At 40.9% G+C, this 27,488-nt stretch overlaps 1 protein-coding gene across 2 annotated transcripts in view; it reads left to right on the top strand.

The window, feature by feature from the left end:
- TMEM65 (transmembrane protein 65) overlaps positions 1-26,934 on the top strand; it is a 33,902-nt gene extending 6,968 nt beyond the window's left edge. The window contains exons 2-8 of one of the 2 annotated variants that reach the window (XM_084509680.1): positions 826-906; positions 14,232-14,276; positions 16,365-16,432; positions 18,719-18,773; positions 19,982-20,024; positions 21,438-21,543; positions 23,454-26,934. In XM_084509680.1, coding sequence (XP_084365806.1) covers positions 826-906; positions 14,232-14,276; positions 16,365-16,432; positions 18,719-18,773; positions 19,982-20,024; positions 21,438-21,543; positions 23,454-23,549 — 494 coding nt within the window. In that variant the 3' untranslated portion in view covers positions 23,550-26,934. The remainder of the gene's footprint in view (positions 1-825; positions 907-14,231; positions 14,277-16,364; positions 16,433-18,718; positions 18,774-19,981; positions 20,025-21,437; positions 21,544-23,453) is intronic. The other variant, XM_084509679.1, reaches the window with a different exon arrangement.
- The last annotated feature ends 554 nt before the right edge of the window (positions 26,935-27,488 follow it).

Here is a 27,488-nt window from a genome sequence, read left to right as displayed (position 1 = left end):
CAAAATGTACTCGTGGGTGGTAGAAAATCTATTTCCACTGTTCATTTTAGCACTGCTGTGTTGTATTTGTCAATCTGACGTTTCTTTAAGCGTTATTACAATTGAGTGCTTATGATTTGTTTGGACTCTTTTTTTTTTTTTTTTTTTTTTTTCCTCAAGTAACTGTAAAGCTGTAAACGTAAGTGGCTTAGGAGAGTCAGACTTTTCATCATGCTGTCATCTCAATAACCATGTAGTATCTTATGGAAACTGCCTACTATATCGATTTTTTTCATCATGTTTTAACTTAGATTAAGTTTGGTGATTCTCTTTTTCTATTTTAAACTCACTGAGGGTTACTTTTCCCATGCTAACGTAGGTAATACCTTGGGACAGGGCTGTACATTACCTGAGTATTGAAGGGAGTGGGGTTTAATGCCATAAAAAAGGAAGCTGGTACTTGGTCACTCCTGGTAAAACTATCCTGAAGTTGCTCTCTCAAACTGTCATATGTCACTGTAACTGTCTGCCTGTAAACCATGTTCAGCAAGGTATTGCTTGCTGAAATTCGTGCTGATTTTGCTCTTGTCATTTGGTTTCCTTCCCTATTCTGAAATTGTACAGAACCCAGTCTGGGTTCTGTGCTTAAATGCAGAAATTCAGCTGAATGTTTTTGCAGAGGAAAGTCAGCAAGCATTCAAGATCAAGTGGAACGAGCGTAAGCCCTAGAGAAACCCGGTCTCCTTACTGCATGTCTAGGTTCTCTCCTTGCTGGCAGGTGCTCCAGTGTGGGTTGGATCACTTTGAGTAATGACTTATCACCGTCTTGCTTTTGGAAACTTCTAGCATCCAGATACCCTAAGCCACTGGTTCCACTTGAGAAGCCCGTGAAGGAGGTAGTATCGCCAGAGACGACCGGTACTCTTGGTACAGTAAAAAAATAAACCTAAAAGTGTGTGGCTGAGATGTGGCATTGCATAAGGCCAGCAAGCTGCTCGTGTGGCAGACGTTCTGTGTGCTCCTTGTGATGCAGCTGGCATGTGTTGCTGCAAGAAATCAAAGTGCTTGGTCTTGGGTTTATTTACATTACTATAAACTTGTGACTTCAGGCTTCATAATATAAATTGATATCATGACTTTGGTCTCAGAATGACGTGGTCCCCATGGGGACTTTGGGGACTTAGTCTTAATGTGAACAAAGAAATGTTTCAAGGCCTGGTCTCGTGGAAAGTCTCCCGAGCACCGTAATTTCTAGGTAACCTGGACAAGTCTCCATAATTTCTAGATCATAATGGAGTGGAAATTTTCAGGCTGAAACAACTTCATTCAGTTGGAGGAACTCGATGTTATGTACCTTATGCCCTTCCCTGGCAAAGTGCCACGCATTAAATTCTGTGGTCCAAACATAATGCGGAAATGGCATTACCGTTAAAAATGTAATTATTCAGTTAACTGCCTTTACCCTTCCCCCTAATTAATGCTCTAGGAAAGGTAAAGTAAAAGATTGCCCTAATTAAAGCTTGCTTTCCAATATTTGCATGTGTTTAGGCATGTAGTACAGCAGAATAACTGCCATGCACAAGCATTTTTTAGGGTGGTCAATTAAAAACAAACAAAAGTCAGGCTCTGAGCCAGGCTTTATGTTCATGTGTAAAATAATACATTTTGTAGTTATTGGGACACAGGTTTTCCTGCTAGTTATCTTTTCTGCCATGAGGGGTGCTTTAGATTTAGGAAAGATCACTTAAAAGGCAACTTTTACTTAGCAGCTCGTACCCTTCAGAGCAGTAGATGAGATGCTCTTTGATCTCCCTGTAACAGGCGTGAATGAACGGGATCGTGTGTGTTCTGCAACACAGGGGCACTGATTTAGCGTATAATTGATATTAAAGAATGACATCAGTTTCTTACAGGAAGAATTTAAGGGTTTCTTAAATTATTTAAAGCTTACCCGTGTGACTGAAAGCCCTTTCTTACAAAAAGGCAAAGCAAATGGAAAAAATGAGCGAAGTATATCATGCAGATGGTAATTAAGGAAGCTGCCTTGGATCTTCTGCAGGTTTTTTGTTTTTTTTTTTTCTGGTAAAGAAATGGTTCAGATTGAGGAAAGCTGGACGTGTGTGAGTTGCCTTGTGCCACCCCCTCATCCCTTTTCTTTCTTTCTCCTCAAATTGGCATGGTGCTGTTTGAGAAACCAGAAAGCAAACGTTCTTGTTGCCGTTTTATTGCTGTGTGTGAGAACTTCCTCTAACATCTAGCCTGCCTTTTGGAATTTTGGGGATGTGACTAACCCGTGCCTGAAACAAACTCTTGCTTCCTCTGAAACACGGTGAGCTGTTCAAGGCAAAGCTGACAAAATGCATTTTTTTAACCCATTAGAGTGCATGTTGCATTCAAATCTATGGGATATGAAATCGGTGCTTTTGTGGAGTGTCCAGTTACTTATGTTATGTTAGTTGTTAATACATCTTCCCTTGCAGCCATAGCAGACCCTGATATATAGTCTTAATTGCACTTATTTCATATATATATATATATATATTTTATATATATATATATATAAACATATATAATGGGGGGGGGGGTTATTTGGTCATTATTGCACTTACGTTGTTGACCTCAAAAGCCTTGTTTGCTGGATAATTTGCCAGTTCCCATTTATATGTGACGGGCTCTCACGTTCATTCCTTCTTGGGTACTCTTTGCGTTTTTGTATTTAATCCTGATAAATGACCGTGCTTTAACTCATGGCAAATTCCCTCGTGTCACTTTCTCAGCCTACTCATTTCTCTCTGACTTGTAAAAAGAGCAAATAGGAGCAGTGGAGGACTACAGTATTCTGTGTTTGGTGATGGGGCATACCCTGTGGCAACTCTCTCATCACCTTAAAGCAGTCGTAAGGAGCAGGGGGCCTGTTTTATTCTCTCCTACTGCCCATACACAGGGAGAAAAACTTTCCTCAACCCGCTGACTGAGTACTTGGTAGCTTTTAGGCTCTTGGTGCACGTGCTGTGATCTGCTGCTGAGCAGCTGCTGTTTTGCTTTGGGAAGGAAGGCTGCATACATGCCAGGTAGGAGAGGAGGCATTTCCAGACTTAAATCCTGCCTTGCTCTGTGGCAGCAAGCACAGCTAAAGGCTCCTGCTTGACCTAGGGGAAGGACACGGTCTTGAAAAATCTCTTTTATTTCAAAAATCTGAGAAATCTGAAAGGTTTCTACAGTGAGGTCAGCTTGAATTGAGAGGGGCCAGAGCCGTGGGTGTCAGCGGTGGTCCAGGTTGTGGGACCTGCCAGCTGGACACCAGCAAGACTTTATGAAACCTCGAGGCAAAGCTGGGAGAAGGTGCAGGAAATGGTGAGTGGTTCTCATCCATGCCACAGACAGAGAGGTCTGCCTCTATCTTGCTGCCGTCCTGAGTGTGGATTTGTGTTGCTGCAGAGCTCTGCCACTTCCTTCACGTCCAGATAATTGCTGCATTTCAACCTGCTGCAGTTCTACCTGTAAATACCATCAGTTTCTGATTACTTTTACTGGGAAAATTACCTTCTGGTCCTTTGCTCTTCGCAGCTTTTGGCTGTGTGCAGTGATCCAGCCCTTCCTTAGCGCTGGCCAGGTCGGTGTCACTGAACTGTTATGTGGCAGTTGTGTTGCATTCACAGTGTAAGCCATCAGTTCCCCTTAATATATCGTCCCATCCTTCACAGCAACCTGAATGGGGAGAAATTGGGTTTTGCTGGCATTATTGGGTTTCGTGGAAGACTCTAGAGAAAGGTGTATGGAACAAATTGATTTCTTTAGCCGGCTGCTCTTTTAAATACAGTCAGCTTCTATTTTCAGACGGCAATTTCTTTATTTCATTAAGTCCCGGCAATGGGTTGAGTTTTTATTATTATTTTTTTTTTTAATAAAGCACAAGTAAAGATACAGTGTCACAAATGTGAAACAAGCTCGTTTGTTCAGGATCAAGGGATGTAAGAATTGCCAGCCAAGTAAAGATTTTTGCCAGTGACATCTTCTCCCAACCCCCAATTTTCCTATTTTTACAGTATTTTATGGAGTAAAGGAAACAAAGGGAATGGGTAGCTGCAAAAGTGCTGGCAGTGTTACAAGTACTCATTCTGGTCCACCCTTCTTGAAAATGTCACAGGCTTCTTGTGACTCCGACCTCTCCCTAAATGGGGTGAGATGTGTTTGTGGTCCTGGTGCAGCATAAACAGCAGCGTCACCAGCGGCTGGTTCGGGTGGGAAGAGGACATCACATCCTCAGCCTGTTAGATCTGATTTATTGGAAGGGGAAAGTCTCTGGCTTGTTGGTGTTCTCACTGTTGGTTTACCTGCATGGATCGGATCCTAGGAATGTATCACATTGGCCTTACCTCCAGGTGCTGCTTGTTACGGTCTTTGCAGTTGGAGACAAATACGGCTGAGGTTTTCCTGTGACTTTTCTTCTTTTGTAGAAGCTCAGTTAAAAAAAACAAACAAAAAAACACTCGCAAGCAAATACATATGAATCATATATATGATTTATAGATCTGCTATACCATATACTAAACATGTGTCCATTATTAAATGTAGATAATAGATCTACTGACAACCTAACTCAGGCTGTTGCAAAAGGAGTGCCCCAGTCCCCACACCGACCCCAAAGCCTCTGGGTGTGCAGTCCCAAGAGGGAATTTGGGAACAGGAGGAAAAATATCCAATTGCCTTCTACAGCAGCAGTGTGAATTTAGGTCCCTTCAAGGTACGTTTCTGTATTTGACCTCAGCATTAGTCTGATTTTCTCCTTGGAAGTGCCACAAGGACTTTCTGCCTCAGCTCAGAGTTTCTTCTCTCGATCCCCCTGGGAGCCCCGTGTCACTAACAGCGCGTATGGTGACTCGCACTGGTGAGCAGCCTTCCAGGTTTCTTTCTCGGTCTTGTCAAATACTCCCAATTATATCTGGGAGCACTGCTGACCTCAAGATTTCTCTGACCCCTTGTGAATAGATAAGGAGCTGTTTCTCGCCTTCCTCTGGCTGTCTCTCCAGGATTATTGCTCCTGGGATCTCCGGCTGCCTACGTGTAGCTCATCGCTTAGCTTCAGTGCTGCAAAAGGCTAAATCCGTCCCCTTCCTCCCTGCTGGAGCAGAGGCTGTGCAAGGTCTGTGAATTTTGGAACAGCTGATGAGAATGAGAGGAGGGAAAGGTGCCAGAGGCATGCTGAGGTCAGGCATGAAAACAAGTATGGCACGAAACAAGTAGTGGGAGCATAAATTTAACCCAAGTCTCCAGTAAGTATTGGCATTACTGGTGTGTCACCAGTGCAGGCAATTCCCCACTGCCAAGGGGAAAAATGTTGAATAGATCTGATTCCGTATTTCCTCCTTACCTTTTGTCAGAAAACAAACCAAGCTTGTTCTGTGTGCAGAAAGCCCTGAGGTTCAGCTGTGGTTTAGCATTTATAATTCACTACTTCTCCAGCCGATTGTTGTGGGTGGAGGCTGCAACTTCAGGGCTTCCAGGAGTTTGCTGCTTTCTCAGGGTTGAAATCCTTACGAAGGAAAGGTCAAAAAAAAGCCAACAGTGAAAAAGGGAAAATGGGCAAAAGCTGAAATACGTTAAATGGCAGAACCCGGTCTTTTATAAATTGTCATCAGTTAGCTCCAAGGGAAGATTAAACGGTGTTGGGATGAGATAAATGGCTCAGACGGGTAGTTCTTTGTAAGGCAGAACTCCCAGAGCAGCTTTAGAGGCAGTGTGTGCACAGCTGTGCTTTCACTCGGGCTGAGGCTTGAGTTAGCTCTGCAGTTGAAAGCTGCATAGGTGCACTGAAACCATGCCAGATAATCCTCTGGAAGGAAAGCTCATGCCTGCCAAAGCCTGCAGAAACAGTGGGCAGGAGGAAAAACTATCCTTTTTTCTTTTTTTTTTTTTTTTTTTTTCCTTTTTTCTGCTCCAGAATAAGGGCAATTGCTTGAAACGGTTAACTCAGTGAGCACTGTCTGCTTGTAGACTACTGGCTTTATGCTTCCTTTGTTGTTCTGTCTCCTTATTTATTTGACTTTATTTATCAAATCAGCAATTGTAACAATGTCAGGTCACTTTCATGAACAGACTAAAATGTTTTTTTCAGTAGGACTTAACATTTGCATGCAGGAGAAATTACCGAATAATGGAGCTGCGTAACAACCCGGCAGACATTCTGTACTCTTACAACATCAAAGCCAAAAGAAAACACTTTAAGGTAAAATTCCATGTAAAATAGATTGGGTATATCGTATAGCATTCACTTCTCCAGCAGCTTGTCAAAAACAGCTGGTATTGCAGCTTGGGTTTTAACTCTGCAAGGAATCAGGTGTTAGTCTGACTGGTTTCACAGATGCAGCAGGAAGGCTTTGCTAAATTGCTTGGGGAAGGGAAGAAGAAAAGCACCCAAGTGCTGAATGTTAGGTTTGTTCTGGTACCTTTAGCATTAAGTAAAGAGTTAAGAACAGCTTAATTGCTACTCTTCTCTGCTCCTTGGGCATTTAATACAGAGTGGAAGGAGTTACCTGAGTGTCGTTTACAGCTGGAACTTAAATTAGCAACAGCTTCTTAAAGTGCTTTTTATTGTTGATAGGTATCAAAGGTTTCTTAAGTACTTCTAGGGAGTTTATACTTCTGTTTTTATTGCCATGGGTCAGTGAGAAACTATCAGCAGCAAAATAATGCTTGCTGTGAGCCTGGAACAAACTGAGCAGTGTTCTGTTAATCTATCTGCTCGATTGCTCTCATTCTGTGTAGTTGCCATCATTCTGAGACAGATGAAAAGCATTAAACTCTATACATTTAAAATTATTTCAGGGAAAATCTTATTTCTGCAGTTTTCCTTGAATCCAAGGTCATCCTCAGGCAGGGGCTGAGACTTCCCATTTCAGAGCAGGCTGGTATTTAGCGGTACGTGATCTACCAGTGGTTTGTCTTGAGTTTTCTGTAATGTTCCTGGTAGAATTCTCTTAAAGGAGGAAAAAATAATCCCACCCACCCCATCAGGCTTAGCCTCCGGGCATCGCCGTGCCTCTCTCTTGATATTAACCAAGGAACTTTTTCTCATTTGAAGACCCCTGGCTGCTCAGAAGGCAGAAGCCTGAATTCTCTGCCAGGGAATGACAGTAACAGCAGAAGGGGCCTTAAGAAAAAGTGAGCAAGTGTAGCACGGACCTCGAGCCACTGTTACAAGCTGGTGTGGTCATGCTGGAGCAGAGGAGAGCAGCCCTATCACCCCGGTGCTGCACGGGCTGCTGCCAGCGTGAGATTGCCTGCCTGTGTTTGAGAGCCAGCGATGCTCTCTGCTCTTCATAAACTACCTTTTTTTTTTTCCTTCCTTTTCCTGGGAAAAGAAGCGTGGCTTTGAGCAGCTGGGGGAAGGGCATAAAGGAAAGGAGGGGTGGGAAGAAATAAACTCAGCTCTTTAAACTCATCTCTCAATTCAGATTTTGTTTTAAGAACAAGACCTGGGGGGAACATCATTAACTAAAGGATCTCGTGATTGCGTGTACACCTCCCTAGGTATTTCCTGAGCACTCGCATGCATCACATCAGTGATGCCAACACTTCCCTATTGCAAGGTGATGAAAGCCTCTACTAGATCAGATCTCTTTGGTTGCGCACAGAGCTCTGATAACTCCTGTCAACAAATCTTTTGTGGTGTCCCGCAGAACTGTTTTGCTTATTCTCTTAAGTGCAAGCACTACAAAGGCCATCTTAGAACCAAGGCTCACACCACGATAATACATAGATAACAATCTGATTTCCAGTTCAGTGCTGATGTGGGGCTGCTGCTCTGCTCAGCTGAGAACCGCCGAAGCGATGGATAGATGCGTTACCTCAAACCAGAGAGGCACAGGGAAAAACGGAGCTGGCGGAGAAGCCAATACCTCACCTTGCTGAAATGTAGTTAAAAGGGTCTGTTTGGATTAGATTGATCCCACTAGACTGTTAGTCTAAAGTATTTACCTGGTCTTTTTCCACAGCTGCTGGGAAAGGTGTTAATAATCCCAGGGGAGGGTTCATTCATCCAGAGGTAGACGAATTTGCTGTACCATTGAGCAATGCCCCTCTGTAAGCCCCTGGCAACTCATTGCACTCCCTGAGCTTCAAAACAGGGTGAAGAGAGAAAACCCAGCCTCCATCTGGGATGCTGGGCATTATGGTTCTGCAAATTGGTTTGCTTTTTTTTCATGGCAGGGAACTGATTTTGTGAATAGCTCAATTCAGCCAGGGATTGCTACAAAAATGTATTTCCTGGCAACGCTCTGATACCTTTTTTTTTTTTTTTTTATCTTTGTTAAATAATATTTCACATGTACTTCTGCAGTGCACAGATCAGAATACCGTGTTGTTGTTCATATTTACTCTCAGATTGTATCTCTAATGTTTCTGACATTTCTGTATAAGCACTTCAGCTGTTTTTCTTACCTTTTTTCCCATTTCTTTTCCATTTCTCTATGAAGGTGACAGCTCAAACTGTTTCTGTATTTACCCTGCATCTCTATTACAAACTGCAAGTCCTTCCTAGCTTGTCATCGTTTTAGTTGATTAGCTCCCTTAAATCTTGAGGCAAGCGTCTTCCTTCACATATTTTGCAATTGCAGTTTGAGACATTGTGAAGCATTGCAAATTGTGTTTTGGCAATTCATGTTTTGAGTGGAAATGAAAGGCTGAACGTTGAGTTGACAATTACCCCTGATCTAATCCAAGGCTCTATCAGTGCTTTGTCATGATGAGGAAGGTAATGAGTTGGATTTCTGGACTTAGACAGGCAGCTTGGAGAAAAATTACCCCTTGCCATTTTACGCTTTGTCTTAGAGTTGTCAGGGTTTCCACCTTAGGTCTGTGTTTTGTTTAGCATCTTTAAAATGATGTGGTGTTTTACATTTCTGGGAGGGTTAATAGGATGAGTGTGTTGTATACTCCCCATATTTGATGATGAACACACAGTAAGCACTGAAGATAAAATGGAAATGAAGTTCTGTGATACTTAACCAGTACTATCCTGTATCTGATCAGCAATCACATCCATTTCTCTTGCTAAATATGTCTGTTCTAAGGAGTAGCTACTGACCACAGCACTTCTGCAAGGTTTGCTCAACACGTGGCCCAATGGTTTCAAATAAAGATGAGTTTCTTCTTCTACTTTGAGGTTTTTCAGGGAGGAAAACAGAACATGATCTTGGTGTAACTTTCTGCAGCATTAGGGCGTAAATCAGCCTCCAGTGCCCATAGTGCCTGCCATATTTGTATTTAGGAAGAAAATTTTGGACATGGTTAATGTTTTTGCAGGTAATAGAGAAAAAGTATTCTATCTTGTCCTCTGTCTATTCATCTCTTATTCATGCTTTGCTAAGCTTTCTCTTCTCATGTGCATGTGACTGCACTGGCTAACAGCAGAGCATATATTTAGCACTGCGCGAGTCAGCATCCTTTCATGTCTTGACTGGTGTAGTAACAGGAAATCATTTGAGTTATAACAAATGATGGAGATATTTTTCTTCACTGCCAACTTCTGGATTGTTTTTTTGCTATCTTGAATATTATGGGAACCCAGCTGAAAATCAGTGAAAATATTTTTTCAATTTTGTTCTGCTGTAAGTACAGAGGTTTTTTTTGCAGCTTTAGTAAACCTCGAGGAAAAGCTGAGAAGGAATAGAGGGGGGTGGGCATGTGTCTTAAGAGTTCATTCATGGACTTATTTCATACATTGGTTAGGATTTACTTTTAAGGATCTACCTGTCCAGATGCTGAACAAAGCAGTAATGCACACCTCATTTCCATGCTCCAGTCCAGAATTTTGGTCTCAATTCTCTTACGAATGTCACCTACAAAGGAGTATTTAAGAGGCACAAAAACTACAGTGACTTTTGGTTTTGTGTAAGTGAGCCCTTGCTGTCCTCATGATGTATATTTGCATGATGTGCTGAAATGACCTGGACAGGCAGTTTGGAGGAAATTGATGTTCCAGGTTGGATTTGAGGCAAAACCCTCCCTAATTTGCAGATGAGACACTAACCAGCCTCTGCAGTGAGGTCATTATGGAGCTAGATGATTAATATCTTTGATGTTCTTTCCTCATGCCACCTTGATGTTCATTGTTAAATTATTAATCTTAAAAATTTGGTCACTATTTAAGCTATAAATCATTCCTCATATTTGTCGTAGATTTAACGATGCTCAGCTACAGCACGTATCTCCATTCATGGGGTGGCCCTAGCCACTGTGCCTGTTACCTGTCACTTGTTTCCTGCTCTTGGGTGACAGTAACAGATTTAGCTGTAAAACTTTATAGCAGTGTTAGCTGCAATTTAAAGAAAAGGTAATAATACATGCTTTTAGGCTCACTAGTTCCCTTGTGTTCCAGTTCCTGAACTGATCATTCAGAAACTGGTGATAACTGTTTTTATTAACCATCTGCAAAATATAGCCCCCATTAAGCAGGTTGGTTTTTTTGTCAGCAAAGAATAATAATCCTATGACTACATTGCAAGTACTGTCGTGGTTTAAATTTGCTACAGCTGGCAGAGTTAAGTCATTGGATTTGGGCCACATTTTGGATAATGGTGTTATTTATGTTGTTAGTTTTATATTCCCGTTTTTGTTTCTGTTTAAAAATATGTTTATTTAGCAAAAAAAAGTGTTACTTGTGAATTCAAAAAGGATTAAGAACAGATTTAAGAGGCAGCTTTTCTTTTTTTCTGTTCACCAGGCTCCATAATTCAGAGCTAGTGAACTGTATTGCACTTGAACCTTGGTTTATAACTTAATTTAGGGTAATGAGTGTCAGTTTGGAAATGGTAGTATTCCTTATTCTGCTATTTCATTTTTTTTATTCGCTTTTTCATTTTCATTTAAGATGAATACTGGCATTGTACTTAGCATGGTGCTGTAGGATGAGCATGGTGGCCATAGGTGAATGGCTGTCCTGAAATGCAATACTGGAATACTTCTTTTTTCCCTTTTTCAGTCATGTATATTCTGAACTGTTGAATTCTTACTAAATTCAGTTTTTGGAAGTGGATTTTGCAGTTATGATTCCTTTTTCCCCTTTAGTAAAACAAGTGAAGGGCATGTTTCCTTCACTGTGCTCTCTGAAGACTTTTTTCCTCTTTTTTTGCTGAGCCTTGAAAACAACTTCTGACAGATAAATTGTGAAATGGATTTTGGAATAGAGTACCTCGAGGGGGGTTTAAATTTTTTGAAGGCAATTAATTGTTTTTTTGTGAGGTGTGTGTACCTGCTGCCTTCATATCTTGCGGAGTTTTCGAAGCATGTTGAAGGGGTGGTATTGGAAGTGATTGTGTAAAAAAAAAAAAATAAAAAAAAAACAAACACCTATTTTTGGCTTTCATGCACAGTAGTTAATAATTCTTTTGTCATTAAATTTCTTTTTTTTCTTTTTTTTTTTCCCTCCCTCCAATCTGCTAGCTTTAATTTAGGCCTGGGGCTGTGAGGAACTGGGCCTCTCTGGCCTGCTGCTGTGGCGGCCGCACTGGTGGCATTCACTGAAGCAGTCACTGAACTTTTCTTCATGCCCCATGGCTGGGTTTGGTGTTTCACAGGGAAAACTTTTCCCTTGAGCCTGGTCCTGAGCAACCCGATGTGATTTGGCCCTGCCTTGGGCACGGCTGAGGCTGGTTGCTCTCTTCAGGTAGAAGATACCTGAGACACCCGTGTCCTGGCTCCTGTTTTTATCTCAACAATAAAGGGAGCTACACTTCAGGCATTCTTCCAGATGAATTTCAAGACTTTTTCTAAACTGGAAGGAAGCTCTTAGGGTGATGGCAGGAAGACAGTTGGCTACACAGGAGTTTCTCATGGCCAGCCTCTGAGGTGGTGCCACCATGCTGTCCTCAGGGCCCCCTCTTTTAACACTTGGCTGCAGTGGTGCTGTGGAAAGAGCTGGTCACCTTACATACCCTGCTTCCTAAAAAGGGGTATTTAGCAGGAAACCCACACTACCCAAACCATTCATGTCAATGAAGTAGTGATTTTCACTTACATTCAATCCCTTGCCTATTCCCTCTAACTTGTGCTGGTTCATCTCTCCTCTTCCCCCAAAGCCGTGTCTCCCCAGCCTCCCTCCTGTTAAAAGCATCCCAAGGCCCTCCTTGGTTTATGTTCCAAGGGAGGAGATTTATGTCACTTCTAGTTAATAAGAGTGCTGAAATTCCTGTTATTTATGGATTTAAAGATTAGGGTTTTCTTTGACTTTTTTTTTCTCCTGCCAAACACTTGTCCTCAATTCTTGCTTTTGGTAACGTTTCTAAAATCAATTATGCTCAGTCCTTTAGCTTTTTAATAGCTTTCTTACCACACTAAATAGAATGTAATTATATAGACTGTTGTGTGTGATCAAGCTCAGACAAGATCAATTGTAGTTAAATCCACAAGACTAATGCTCTGAAATGTAGTTTTGTTTGATAAACCAAATAGTCTTCCGTATCGCTACCTCAGACATTTCACTTAGGTATTATCTAAACCCGCTGGCTATCAGAACCACATTTTAAAATCAGGGCAAACTATGAAAACGTGTCATGTTTTCCTCAGAGCTAAAAGGAGTGCTTTCTGGGAGTTTGCATGCTGTTACAGGTTTTTATTGCTACATCCCTGTATCCAGAGGACTTAGTGTAGGCAGCGCTTCAGTGGGGGTGGTTTTCAGCAGAAAGCTGTGGAGGGCAGCACTCAGACCTCCTGTGGCTGGTTTCAGGATTTGGGGATTTTGTTGTCTCCCTGGCATCCAGCAGGATGGAACAAGAGGAGGTTAGAGCTGCAACACAGACACCATGGTTTTGGCTCCAGTTGTCTGGCCACTGCTAGGCAGTCTGGAGCTCTGGGGAGCAGTACCTCAGTAAATATCTTTGGTTCAGGTAGCTCTGATGTTCCCAAATGTTGTAAGAATTGCATTCCTCTGGGCTCAGGGAAAAGTTGCTGGAATGAATACAGTGGTGTGTGCAGACAGCTCACTCTTTCTGCATACCTGTAAATGCTTCTCTCACCCTGTGATGGAGGGGGACCGTATGCAGGCAGGTGCAAAAGCTAGTGTTGGGAAAATGGACCTCAGCCCATCCTTCCTGAATATGAGCTGAAAACTTCAGTGTGGCTTTTGAGGCTGCAGGACACCAGAGATGCCTGCAGGTGTGGAAATGTTGTTCTTACAGGGCTCGCCTCTGGGGCCCGCAGGCTGTTCCTTGGCTCTGCTCCACCCTGAGGTTCTAGGCTGTGAATCCCATCGTGTTTTCTATGGGGAAAAAACAAACAAACAAACAAAAAAAAACAAGCAAACAAAATAATGTATTTCTGTAGCACGCAGGCTGTGGCTCCTTTTATTTGCCTGGAGAGTATAAGTGGCTGTTTCTGTGGAGCTTGGATAGTTTGAGCAGGGGGAAGAAGCAGCTCTTCAGCAGACTTTGAAACTCTTCATAGTTTTAAGACTTTAAATGATTTGAATTCTTTTGGTTGGCTGTTGGTGTTTTGGTCTAACCATTTTATTTATGTTTTTGAGGTTATTTTAAGTGAATCTATTAGTTTCTCCTTGACAATTGGTGTGAGTATAGCAGCTCCCCTGGATGCAGGGATACATGCTGCAACCTGCAAGGCTCAGGCATGGTGAAGACGATGCCCAAATGCTTTACAGCCTGGGTTTGCAATGCTAGCTACTGTGGCTGCCCCAAGTATGCTTGGGGTAGTGATGTAGGCTCCTCTTGTATTTTACCATTTTACCAGTCCCTAATGTTGTAGTGTTTCTCATTTATTCTCATACCAGATGTTAAAATATGCCTGCTGTGGGAACAGAAGTAGTAGTGTTTTTTTACAGGCTGGAAGGAAGAAGCTTGTCTGCTGCATGCTTAGAGTACTCCTAAAAACAAATACTAAAATACAGTTCTTGTAGATGTCCTGTTTTTTTCTAATTTTAGGGCGCTTTTTCTAATTTTCTTGTTTAATCATGTAATAAAGATTGCTATTGGGCTGTTCTGGTGTGTGCTGCTCTTTTGCATTATCAGTTATAAATACTAGCTTAATCTTGTAAAATCAATTGAAGAGACTTTGTGGCTTTTAATATCATAGGATCTTTTTAAAAAGAAAAATATAGATATGCGAAGCATTTTTACTTCAAATTTTAAATCTATTACATACCTACTTTTTGCCTGCTAGTAACTTGGTAAATGCTTTATAATGTAATAAACTGAATTTGTGATGAACTAGCTAACTTTCTCGTTTCATTTTGACTTCTCTAGAGAAGTTGGAGGTTGCGCCGCCATCTCCAGGACAACTGAAACATGGTAAAATAAGAATGTTTGCTGAATGTAGCTCGGTCCTGTGAAGTCTTTGTGTTCGAGTTGCTTCGTCTTTCTCCTACAAGCATTGGTCTGTCCTCATCCCTGTACTGTGGAGTAGTGGAAAACCAAAGCAAGCACCTAAAGTCACCCTGCCTTCTTTATTTCATAACACCTCAGCTGGTGAGAGAATGTGTGCCATTTAGTGAAAGTAGGACAGAAAGCCCAAACAAGGGAGCACTGTTCAAAGCCAGCAGCAAGCATTGTTCATCTCAGCCAAGCTGCATTGATGATGTAGTACTTTAGGGATTTTTTTTTCTCTTTAAGCTTAAAACTAATGAATTCCTTCAAGTCACATATATTTTAAATAGATTCATAAGTGGGGTAAAATTGTAGAGAAATTGGAAGTAGAACCGTGATTTTCACGTTCTACCTTATCTTACAAGTCAGGGCGTTTTTACGGTTTCAAGCTCTGTCAGTGAGCAAGTGCATTTATTTGAGTGTTCTCCTACTCTAGGTATTTATACTTGTATTTTATTTTTTTTCCCATGATCCCTGGACTTCTGTTTAATCCATGGATTCTAAAATTCTATCAACATCAGTAAGAATGAGTCCCATATGTAGCTGTACAGTTAGGTACACATTTTGAAAGTTTTTGGTACCTATTTGTGCTTTTTTTTTTGCTGTTAGTTTTTGGGGTTTTTGTCCTGCTATTTAAAAAAAAAAAGTTCACAGAATCACAACTTCACACATTCTGTGCTTTTAGTCTTTCATCTGTTCATTTAAGAAGGTATGTATGTTCTTAAAGTCAGTAAAGTCCAAACTTATTACAATACCTAAGCATGAAACATCTTGTGTCACATTTGTTTTTTGTGATAATGGATTCATGGTGTTTTTAGAGGTAAACCCAAAAGGGAGTCCTGCTGGTTTCTTTTTACCTGACTGTGAAGTTCATGCACTCTTCTCACTTCTCTCTTCCGATGTTTGCATCTCTGAAAGTTTGTAAAATGTGATTATTGGTGCTATCTCAAATGGTGGAAAATAACTAGCATTTTCAATGTTAGCAAAAAACAAACAAACAAACAAAAACGTGAAAAGAACTTATTTTCTAAGCTGTACTTTTAATCAAGTAGTCAGTCCTCGGTTCTGTATTTAGTCTTAGGACGCTAGCACCTTGAGACTCAGCTGGAGGCCACACTGTGCAAATTCAATCTCAACGCCATAGGAAGCTTATATAATAAGACTTGAGAGAGAAAATGGAGTGGCACAAAAAGGAGCAGTAGCACTGTGCTTGTTAGAAATTATTTAGACCAAGTTATTCCAAGATCCTGCAGTAGCAAATAGTTTAAAGTAGGATTTACTTGGAGTTTCATGAGTGAAGAAGAAAATGCATCAAACAAAAGATGGAACCTGATTTCGTAAAATTTTGAGGAGCTGCTTGAAGTCTAACTTGCCTTCAACATAGCGCCCAAACAGAATGCTGATACAGAAGTTTGGGCTGAATAGTGAGATAATGAACACTGCATGACATGCTAGCGAAAGCCACCATTGTAAACTTGGCTGAAGGAGTTTTGATAAGAATTGGCTAGAGCCAGGCAATGCTCCTAAAATATGATTTCTTTTTTTAGGAATGATTGAAGAAGTGGACCTCTTGCAGTGGAATAGAGAGGGAATTGCAGAAATTGAGGGCTTTAATACAAGTGAGAGGATAACGCAAGGAGAGAGTTTGGCAGCCTTCAGCGATACTGCAATGTCAACTGGAAGGATTGTAAATAACATCAAAGTTTGTGCAGTGTTAAATATTTCTCTTATGCACTAGTAGATGTATGTGGCTTTCATTCGAATGCGTACAAGTATTGGAAAAGAGTAAATCCATTCACCTGGTTCTTCACAAGGCATTAGTAAGACTTGTATAGCAAAGGGCTTACCAAACGTGCCAGAAGTAAAAACAGGGCACTAAACATAGTAATAGGAAGGGGATTTTCTGTATGTTAACTTTGCTTCTCTTAAAGGTAGAATTAAATTCACATTTTGGTTGTTTGTGTGAAGTAGTAAACTCTTATAAATATCTTTTTTGTTACTTATTTCTTTTAGTGTTCTTCCACAATGCATTGCCTTTTGTAGGGTTTGGATTTTTGGATAACGCAATTATGATTGCTGCGGTAAGTTCATTATTTGATTCCTTGATCAAGCTGATACAATTCATATTATTTACGTACTAACGATTAATATTATTTATGTACTAAATGAGTAAATGAGAGCTTCAGCGAGACTCCTCTCCCTCTGCATCAACTCACTAATTTCTGGTCTAATGTTTTCATTAGTTTCCATGTTCTGTTTAGACTTGCAGAACACAAACAAGTGTTACCTTCTCAGTCCATTAGCATTTGCTACAATACTGGCCTTCAGAAGAGGCTTTTTCTTCTCCTAATCTCTTCTGTAAAATACAAAATTGTATCAACTACATGATCATAGCTGTATTAACTAATTACAATGCAACACTGAATAGGTCTTGAGGCTGATGCTGCTTTGTAGTCACGTAGTGTGGCATCACTGAGTAACACCCTTTAAATATTTTCCTGTGCCTTTGGAAGATGAGATGGGCTGGTGGAACAGGAAGATGAATTGAGGCCGAAGAGACTGTTCCTTGGGTAGTATTGTCATTGACAATGTAGTCTTAATTGTGGGATGATTCAGGTGGGAAGGGACCTCAGGAACCTCCTGTTGGGGACCTTTTCAGGGTTTCTGGTCTAACATCCTGCTCAAAGCAGGGTCAGCTGAAAGGTCGGACCAGTTCGTGGTTGTACCTTGTGGCATCTTGAAGACCTCCAATGGCAGAGACTGCACAACCTGTCTGGGCAGCCCTTTCCAATGCCTGACTGTCCTCAGTGAGAAACCTTTTCCTGTCCTGCACATCATTCTGTCTCTAAATTGGAGAGACCAAATGGACCACGCGGTGGATAAGGAGTTGGCTGGGTGGTCACAGTCAGTTGTGGTCAACTGACTGCTGCTGAGTGGTGTTCCTCAGGAGTTGGCATTGGGACTGGTGCTGTTTATCATCTTCGATAGTGATATAGGCAGTGGGACTGAGGGCACCCTCAGCAAAATTGCTGACAACACCAAGCCGAGTGGTATGATCGACGTGTTGGAGGGAAGGGATGCCATCCAGAGGCATGGATGGGCACAAGAGGTGGGCCTGCACGAACCTTGTGGACTTCAACGAGGCCAAGCGCAAGGTTCTGCATCTGGGCTGGGGCAGTCCCAAGCATGAATACAGGTGGCAGGTGGATAGAGAGCAGCCCTGTGGAGAAGGGCTTGGTGGTGTTGATGGATGAAAAACTGAACGTAAGCTGGCAACCCAGAAAGCCAACTGTATCCTGGGCTGCATCAAAAGAGGAGTGACCAGCAGGTCAAGGAAAGCGATTCATCCACTCTTCTCCATTCTGTGGAGACCCCACATGCAGCACCAGGGCCCCCAGCACTAGAAGGACACGGACCTGTTGGAGTGAGTGCAGAGGAGGCCACAAGAATTATCAAAGGACTGGAGCACCTCTCCTACAAAGATAGACTGAGAGAGTTGGAGTTCTTCAGCTTAGAGAACAGGAGGCTCCAGGGAGACCTTACAGCAGCCTTCCAGTACCTAAAGGGAGCCTGCAGGAAAGCTGGGGAGGGACTCTGTTAGGGAGCATAGAAATAGGACAAGGGAGAATGGTTTTCAGCTAAAAGAGGGGAGATTTCTTCTCAGTATCTAATCTAAATTCTTCACTCTGAGGGTGGTGAGGCCCTGGCACAGGCTGCCCAGAGAAGCTGTGGATGCCCCATCCCTGGAGGTGCTCAAGGCCAGGCTGGATGGGGCTTCGGGCAACCTGGGCTGGTGGGAGGTATCCCTGCCCAGGCATGGGGGGTTGGAATTAAGTGATCTTTAAGGTCTCTTCAAACTCAAAAAGTTCTGTGATTCTGTATCCAACTGGAACATCTCTTGTTCTGATTTGTGCTGCTCATCTCATCTTCCCTCCATGCACTGCTGTTCTGCCTGCAATTCGGTGTGATTTTGTGTTTCTTCAAGTGAAAATATAAGGAGCTATGATATTACATTTTATCTGTTTGCTCAGTGTTTCTGGAAGTTTGCTTTCAGAACTGTGCACTACATTAAGAATTATACTTGGGAAAATGGTATGCAGAGAGAGGGATTACTGTTTTGTCCATTAGGTGGCCGTTATGAGATAATATAAAACATTAAAATAATATCTGAATGAGATTCTTGTCATAGGAGGAGATGTGTATGCTGGGAATATGAGAGCTGTGCAGATCTAACAAGTAATGTCAATTTATCCTTTGAGTTTTAACATAAATGTCTTGAACAGTGAACAGTGTCTTGCCAGCTGAATTAGTATCATCTGTTTTAAATCCATAGCCATCAAATAATGAGGAAACTCTTTATTTTTCAGGGAACCCAAATAGAATTGTCAATTGGAGTTATCCTAGGAATTTCAACCATGGCAGGCAAGTAATAAGGAAATGTAGTATGCATAGACTCCTGTGACACATTCCTGTATTTTAGGCTAAAAATGGGCCACGGAGCTTGAAATGGCTCCTTTGGTCTTGCAGCAGCCTTTCATAATAAATAAGCAGGGCCGTGTGCTGTTTGCATAAATGGGATTTCAGTTCCAATAAGTTTTGAAATGGTTGTGTGATTTTTTTCATTTGTTTTGTTTTAATCTAAAAGTTCAAGTCCTGGGTAACTTAGAAAAGTTATTTATTTGCATTTCTGAATGAAAATGCTTTTAATTCCCTAGGACCTGATGTTTATAGTTGTATTTGCAAGCTGCTGTTTGCTTGCAGCACTGTGTGCAGATCAGTGTTTGATATCCCTTTATTGTGTTGTGCGGTGTTCTTGGTGGTTGCCCTGCCTCCATGTGATGCCATGTGAAGGTGCATGAAGAGCCCTGCTCCAGCACTGTGCCAGCGCTCGTAATCTCTGCTCAACTGCCTCAGTGCCTCTGCAGTGTGAGAGAAAAAAAAACTGCTCACGAGCACACCAACTGCAGGTGTAGCATTGCTTGTAGAGGAGAATTTGTAGAGCAGAACAAGTGAATCTTTTGGAAACTTGCAGCCCGCTGTTGCAGTGCAAGACAGACACAAGTTTATTTCAGTAAGACCTGCAGTGAAATCATATCTTAAGCATGTAACTTTTAAGTAATACGTATTTAATCACATGTAGTATTTACTCCTAAGCTGACACAAGTGTATGGAAATCATGTCTGCTTTTGAAACATTTAACAGAGCTGCATGTACAAGTAACATCTCCTACTTCCAGTGCTTCTGTGCCCCTTTGGGCACTGCAAGGCCTTTTTTGGTGTCCAGTGCTAGCTGGATGAAACTCAGCTGTGTGTGGTCATTGTATAGTCTTACCTGAAAAGTTGTTACACCAATTCCCATGTTGTCATCTTGCATTTGTGAAGTTGTCCTGATATAGGTGGAGAAAAAAAAAAATACTTCCTGCTATTGTTTGTCCAGCTGCTGTTATTCCAAATTGTAATAAGGCCAGAAGATGAGCTCTAAATAAAAAAAAAAATAATAATTCTAGTCTTCTATGTGACACATACTGATAAGAGCAGGGTCCACAGCAGGGGGTAGTGGAGGTGCTCTTATTTTTGTATTTGTTATTAAAATAATAACTTTTCCTCTTCTCTTCCCTCTTTCCTTTCCAGCTGCTGCTCTGGGAAACCTTGTTTCAGATTTAGCTGGACTGGGGTATGTCTGAATTTGTTTTACGGGTTTATTTTTTCCTCCTTTGCAACCACTGTTGGTGCTAGCGAACTGAAACACAAACACTCAACTTATTTTTTTCTCAGCTCTTGAATTGTCCTTCAGTAAACCATATGACTAGTAGTGTATTCTGTCCTTGAGGAGAGGTGGAGGTAGTGGGTTTTTCTTGTTGAGCTTAAAACTGCAACTCCATAGTTTTGAAACAGAGAATAACTGTTCTGCTGTTAAAATATTATATATTTAAGCGGTAAAATTGGAATTGGTATTTAACAAGATTCAATGTGTTCTGTAGGTACTGCTTGCTTATAAGGAAGTATTTGAATTTTTTGTCACAAAATGAGCTTAGAAATGATGTGAGCCATGTACATTAACGAGGCACTGAGTAGAATGTAACCTGAAGGCTTGGCTCTGAAGTCACTGAGCTGAAGCTCGAGGTGTGTTAAATGGCTTTGAACAGAAGTAAAAACATTCACATAAAAGATTCACATAAAAGAAACTCAATTTAGCTATCTCTATTCAAATGCCTCTTCAAGAAAAGCACATAACAGTGAATACAACTTTCCACAGCCTCTGGAAGCTTAAAGGGCATATTGCAGGAGGGTTCATTTTATTCCTGTCTTGTGCAATCCTGGGTGCTGCAGCAGTTCCTGTAAGTGTTTGCTCTCAGTCATTGTCAAATTGAGTGATGAACGATGGGGCCTTTCTTCTGACCCTGTATGGCTACTGCTGCAAGCAATTTGGAAAAATGTTTTTTTTGGGGGAAACTGTATATTGTTATGATATAGACTATGCCTCATCAGGTACTGGTATGCCTAGTTCTGGACACATTTCATTCTCAGATGTAAAATTAAATCCGAGGAGAAGGAAATACCTGCATGTCTAGGTGTACCTATCTGTTGCAAGTAAGTCAGTATTGACGTTTGAGCTATTATGTCAGATATAGACAGATACATCTGACTTTTTTTAAAGGTAATTTCTGAGTAGTTTCTAAAAATAAAAGCTGTCCGTTGCCTGTTTTTTTTCCCCGTTCTTCCTCATTTTTTTCCCCTGCAAATAACAAAGCTTATTACTGAATAGTGTGGAACGTTTTCTCTGGTAAATTTTACTTACAAGCTGTTGTAAAATACAGTAACATCAAGGGCAGTCGTGCCTTACCACAAAGTTCTTCTGGAAAGATTGCATGTTAAATCACTGAGAAAATTAGTTGATTTACATTGCAAAAGTGACTTCTGTGACTGTTAGAAGTCTGAATGCTTTCCCATGTTTACGTTTTGATGGCTTTAATCAGTATGGTGAAGGAAAAGCTATTCTTTGTAAGTTCAGTGCTTGAAATAGTTCGAAATCCTCACTAGAAGACACCTTTCAGATGCAAGATGATTTGTTCTTGTTTTCTTCCAGTCTTGCAGGTTATGTAGAAGCTTTAGCATCACGACTGGGTCTGTCAATCCCTGATCTGACACCAAAACAAGCTGATATGTGGCAAACGCGTCTTAGTGCACACTTGGTAAGTATCCTGCAGGCACTGTTTGGGGGGGAGCCTTTCTATTTGGACTAATATGTGATAAATAACAGAATCATTCAGGATGGAGAAGCCCTCCAAGATCATCTGTTCCAACCATCCCCCTGCCACCAATGTCACCCACTAACCCGTGTCCCTAAGCACCACGTCCAACCTTTCCTTGAACACCCCCAGGGACGGGGACTCTACCACCTCCCTGGGCAACCCGTCCCAGTGCCTGACTGCTTTTTCTGAGCAGAAATGTCTCCTCATTTCCAGCCTGAACCTCCCCTGGCACAACTTGAGGCCATTCCCTCTGGTCCTATCACTGGTTACCTGTGAGCAGAGGCCGACCCCCAGCTCCCCACAGCTTCCTTTCAGGCAGTTGCAGAGGGCAATGAGGTCTGCCCTGAGCCTCCTCTTCTCCAGACTGAACAACCCCAGCTCCCTCAGCCACTCCTCATAGGCCTTTTGCCACTCTTGCTTTTAAATATTTAATAACTACTGAAGTTCCAAACACTTCCTAGAAAGCTTGGTTCAGAGCCCATGTAATGGAGCATCAGGAGACTGGATTGTTTCAGCTTTGGGTGTTCTTTTGTATGCGACAAGCCATGAGTAACTGGTAGCATGGATAATCTCTGCAGTGACTTCCCATATGCTCTGCAGATACCTTGTTTGAACTCTAGCTGCTGTGGTAAGATAGTTTATTTGAAACTTACGGCCCATAGCATTACCCCTAGTTTTACTCCTTACACAGTCCTCGTCAATCACTTTTTAGTTGTGTACCTCTAGTGTATGTGTTAGTTTCTAATAGTCTCTAATTAGCTTGGATATGAAATTAACTTTTATCTGAATAAACCTTATCTTTTGAATACTATTCACTGCCTGGGCTTACAGTAACTTCTACAGTTCTGGGACACTCGCTTTGCAGGTGCATTTTCAGGTGTTAACTTCATGGGCATCCAAACATTTGAAGTAGGCCCACTTCAGTGATGACAGTGTTAGTTCGTTTTGATTATAGAAACGGATTGTAAGGAAACAGAATTCTTTCATCTTGGGAGATTTAAGGGATGAAAAATAACACTTTCTCAGAAGTTAGGGAGAAAGTCTGCTTTTAGCAGTGATAGATCAAAGCATTGAGCAAGGAAGAAGTGAAACATTGTCAGTGGGCTGCCCTCTAGTCTGTCCAACATACAAGGCTTCTCAGGGGAAGCTGATGAGTCTGAGACAAGTCTGTCATGCCATGGCAGTTAATTCACAGCACTTTGCTGTGAAAAGACTTCTGAGTGTCTCATTCTATATGCTAGCATTTTCTCCTTTCTTTTGATTATTTACCTGCTCTGAGGGGTTTCTCAATGCTATTCATTTACTGCTGGTGATACGCCTTTGGATGTTGCCTTTCTTACTTCTTTCCTTTCCCATTGACTTTTACATCTGGGTCAATTTTGGAAATCTTTTCAAATCTATTTATTTTTTGTCTTCACCTTGTGCCTTTGCAAACTGTTAATGCTAGCAGGGAATTCCTCACTCCTGATCTTAATGATAATTCACATTGCCAGATTCAAGCAGATGCTTTTTCACAGTTACACCTTAATTGTTTGTTATTCACCGTCTTCCTGGCCATCATACTAATCCTTTGGATCTTGGTCTCCTTCCTCATTTACCGTGTGTGCATCTCTTCGTGAGTCATTCTTCTCTTTATTCAGAATTGTCTTTTATCACAGCACAGGATTTCTAACCTCGCTGCTTACACATACTTGTCTCTCTCATAGACTGTTTCTAGTCTGCATGCTAAGGAAAATAAGGGTCCCAGCCAAAGGCTAGAACAAATTGTCTGTTTTCCTGGTTGTGTTGGAGCTATGCACAAGTAACAACTGATCAGTGAAAAACTTATTTTTTTTCCCCCCTTTTTCTAGGGTAAAGCTATTGGAGTGACCATTGGCTGCATTTTAGGAATGTTTCCTTTGTTGTTCTTTGGCGATGAGGAAGAAAAACTGGAAGAAAAAAATTAACCTTTTTACAAGACATATACAAATGTAAACTAATGTACCTCAATTATTCAATTATGCTGTCAATATTTAGGAATTAACAGACAGTAAAAATGTATAGACTTGGGAACAAAACCTTCAGCATGTCATTTTATGGAAACACTAATTTATTGTGGCTTTGTCGTGTTCAGTACTTCTTTTTATAAGATACCATTTAGCTTTTTATTTAATGTAAATTTTTGAAGTGTTTTCACTTACAGCAAATGGTGTTTACCACTTCCCCTTTCGACCTTACTCTTGAATGGATTATGACTCTAATAATCCACCATGGGTGACATTATCACTCTTGAGTTGCATATTGGTTGCTTAAAGTTGTAATTGCATGACAAAAATTTCATTGCTGTTCATCAGGTCCTTCAATGCAGATTATTCAGGCGATCAGTGATGAGTGATTTAAATCCCTTGCTTTGCGAGACGACTGGTTGCCCCCTCACCAGCTATTGTTTTGCACTGCCTCTAGATCAGATATTTCAGTGATCTATGTCAGTCTAGTTTGTATTTCTTTACAATTTGGTTTCTCTGAATTGTCTCCTGAGATGATCGTTTTAATGCCTTGACAAGGTAAGTGTTTCTCTTATAGCATCCTTACCAAGTGCATTTTTAGAGGTGATTTTTAACACCTTTTGTACCTCCATATTCACGGCTTTTTTTCTCCTTTGTAAGCAATATTTGAGAGTTCAGTTGAGATCTCCTTAAATTTATCTTCCTGAGCTTTCAGTGTGGTATTAAAGAATTCACACTTCCTATTTCAAAACCACAATGTTTTTTAATTCTGTTTCAAATAGTGCGAGTAGCTAATGGGATAGATGAGGCTGGGGAGCTCTTCAAGGTATGAATGAGTACTGGCATTGCAAGTTTGTGATGAGTGGCTCAACTGAAATAATAATAATACGTACTGTTAGTCTGGATTAGAGGACCTGATTTGCAGATTATAACTTTGTATTTAAGATGAAACCTTTGCTTTTTTTTTTTTTTTTTTTTTTTTTGCTGTGAGACAGTTCTTTAAAAAAGAAAAAGAGACTTGAGGCCTTTTTCCTTTTCTGCCTTTTATTTTTGCAGTCTTGTCTGGTGTATTATAGATCTGACAGTGCAGTCACATGTAACTGTGCTTTTTTATATGGTCATGAATAAATAAATTATGATTACAACTATCAAATACTCATATTTTGGGATCCAACTTGCCAGGAACATAATGAATGCAAAACTGATAACTGTTGATTGCGAAGGAGTTTTTTTTTTTTATCTGTTTGAATACCGTTTGGAAAAGACACTAAAAAGAAGCACAGCCAGGGGACTTTGAAAGCTTTGTCACTGGAATTGTTAGCACTTCTGAAACCTAGAAATAAATGGTTTGAAAGAAAAATAAAATCCCATGATTTTTATTCGCTATGGAAAGTCTTATTGTAACGTACATATGTTATACGGAGCTTACTGCTTATCTCTTGGCTGTAAATCTGTTTCCATTTTTTGAGAAGCCCCTTAAACAGCAATACTGAATCTTTGACACCAACCTTTAATGAAAGTGACAGTGTTTTATATCTGTTTGTGAAAAGCAGACTCTGAAAGCTTGGAGTGAGTAGACCTAGTAGCATGTACTGTCCTTCATATGTTAAACCATGAGAATCCTAACCAGACTGTAAAACTGAAAGAAGTTTCAGCTAGGCATGAACAGAAAATGTTTCTGCTTCCATTTTCATAGTGGGAAGCTTTTCTTTAAAAAAGCAAGAAAGCTCCTGCTAGAAAAACAATTCATTTCTCCAGTAGATTGTTGCTGGTTTACTGTATGTCAATAATCAGTGGGGTTTTTTGTTGGTGGTTTGTTTTTGTTTTTGTCTTGGCCTTAAACTCTGACTTTTCTCCCTCTGTACTTCTGTTTCTGGTACGTTTCTAGACAAAACTATGTATTTCCTACTTCTCATTGAAGTACACATTAAAACTATTTTGCATAGTTTTTTGTATGTTTTTCAGTAATTCCAACGCTGTTTCCCATTGCAATACGTCATTGGAATCTTGCAGCAGTGGCCATGCCTCTGTGCTTTGCAATGATGCAAACTGGAGCACTTTCTTTTCTCATGACTTTTTTGGAACTCATAGGAACAATCCGAAGGCTGTGTCAGCTGTTGTAGTAGCAACCTTTTTGTAATGACAATAGGAAAGACCATGTACTATTGTTGAATAGCTTGTGCATGTAAATTGATTATATTTTTGTTGCTGTATGTCAAATTACTGTACTGTAACCAGTGCTTTTAACAAAAAATAATGAACTAAGATCTCTTCAGAGAAATTCATCATGTCTTCTTATCTGCTTAGCTGACCACAAAAATGTGGAGGGCAAGTGACACATGGTAAGAAATCTTGGGTTTTTCAGGCAGTTGGCTGATGTTTTAATCAAGAAGGTGATGGTTTGGGTATTTGAAAAATGTGAAGAAGTAACTCATGATTTGAGAAGAACAGTGGCTCTGCTGGAGGCTGAGAGAAAGTGCTTGATGGGGCCAAGGTGCCCCCCAGAATACAGTAAGGGCAGTTTGCTTTGCCTGTGGGATCTGCTTTTGTGTGGATTGCTTCATAGGGAGTGGAAGATTTGTGCCTGATCCATAGTGTCCCTTGACAAGAAGGGGGGTGTTTTTTTTTTTCTGGTGTATATGGTTGAAAGTAGTCCCGGATGCTCTGATCGCAATCTTGAAAACATGTAATTGAAAAGACAGAGCGCTATTAAAATTGTCCTCTTTGTTTTCTGTCGTTGTCTTCTCCCTCCTCAATAAAAGGAAAAACAAACACTACCAGGCTTATTGAGCGGCTTCAGTATTGCTCCATTTCTTATTCCGTCAAGTTTATCCCATGCTAACAGGAAATTTTGTTGTTTAAGAGCTGGTAGACCTGAAATAGTGTTTATTTTAAAATGCTGTTTTTTATTGTACCTTAAAACATGAATGTATTTTTGGACTGTATGTTAACCCTAGGGACAAAGAACATGCATCTGGTGATGTGGTTACCCAAATCTACTCGCCGATAGTAGATTTTCTCATTCATGTACTTTTACATAAATTACTTGAATTCGGAAAATGTATTTTGTATTGTCTTCAAATTGTCAAAATTTCTGTAAAGTTTTGTACTACAGCAAAGCTGTTCTGTGTTTGTTTATTTACTAGACCAGTTGCTGGAGGGGCGATGTTAATAACACCCTGTGGGTATTTGGTCGCAGTTAACAAAACAGGAATTCATTATTTAAGTTACAAATGAGGGTTGCTTTGTCACTTAGAGAGGGGACAACCAGCGTGGAGTAGTTCAGTCTGTTCTCTTTGTGTTCAGAAGAGAACGATTTAAGCGATTAAAATGTTTTCATGGCAAACTAGCAGTGTGTGTGGTTAATAATAGTCAGAAGTCCACTTGTGCATTTCTGTAATAACTGGGTTTTGTATGCAAACAAAAATATTAAGGGAATAGCTGGAGCTAATCTAGGTTGCAGTGAATACTCCCATAACACAAATTCAAATTCCTATTTGAAAGTCTGTCTTTAATGCTTGTTGAGGCTTTCAGCCCTTGCCTCAATGTTCAGGACCCTCAGCAGCTGAAGTGTTACTTCAAAATAGTACTGGGGTGGTGGGGAGGGTTTGGGGTAAGCTTAAACTTAAAAGCAGAGAGAAATGCAGAAGGGTTTGCTTACTTTTTAAAACAAACCTCACCTTCTAGACTTCCTCCCCCCAAGTGGATGCTGTCACAAGGATTTGAGCAGGGCTGTATGTAATTAAATATTCCAAATTACATACCTGCCTCGGGTGCTGGTGTAGGGTGTCTCCCATGAGCAGATGATGCCAAGGTAGGCTGCTTTTACAGCAGCATGAGGAGAACTGGCAGGGAACATTTATGGCTGAAGTCCTCACCTTAGTAGTCACTAGGTTTCTA

Source organism: Aythya ferina (assembly GCF_964211825.1).
Source record: "Aythya ferina genome assembly, chromosome: 2".
In the NCBI taxonomy this organism is placed as follows: Eukaryota; Metazoa; Chordata; class Aves; order Anseriformes; family Anatidae; genus Aythya; species Aythya ferina.
Note: the sequence above shows the minus strand (reverse complement) of the source record. Positions and strands in the feature narration are given on the sequence as shown.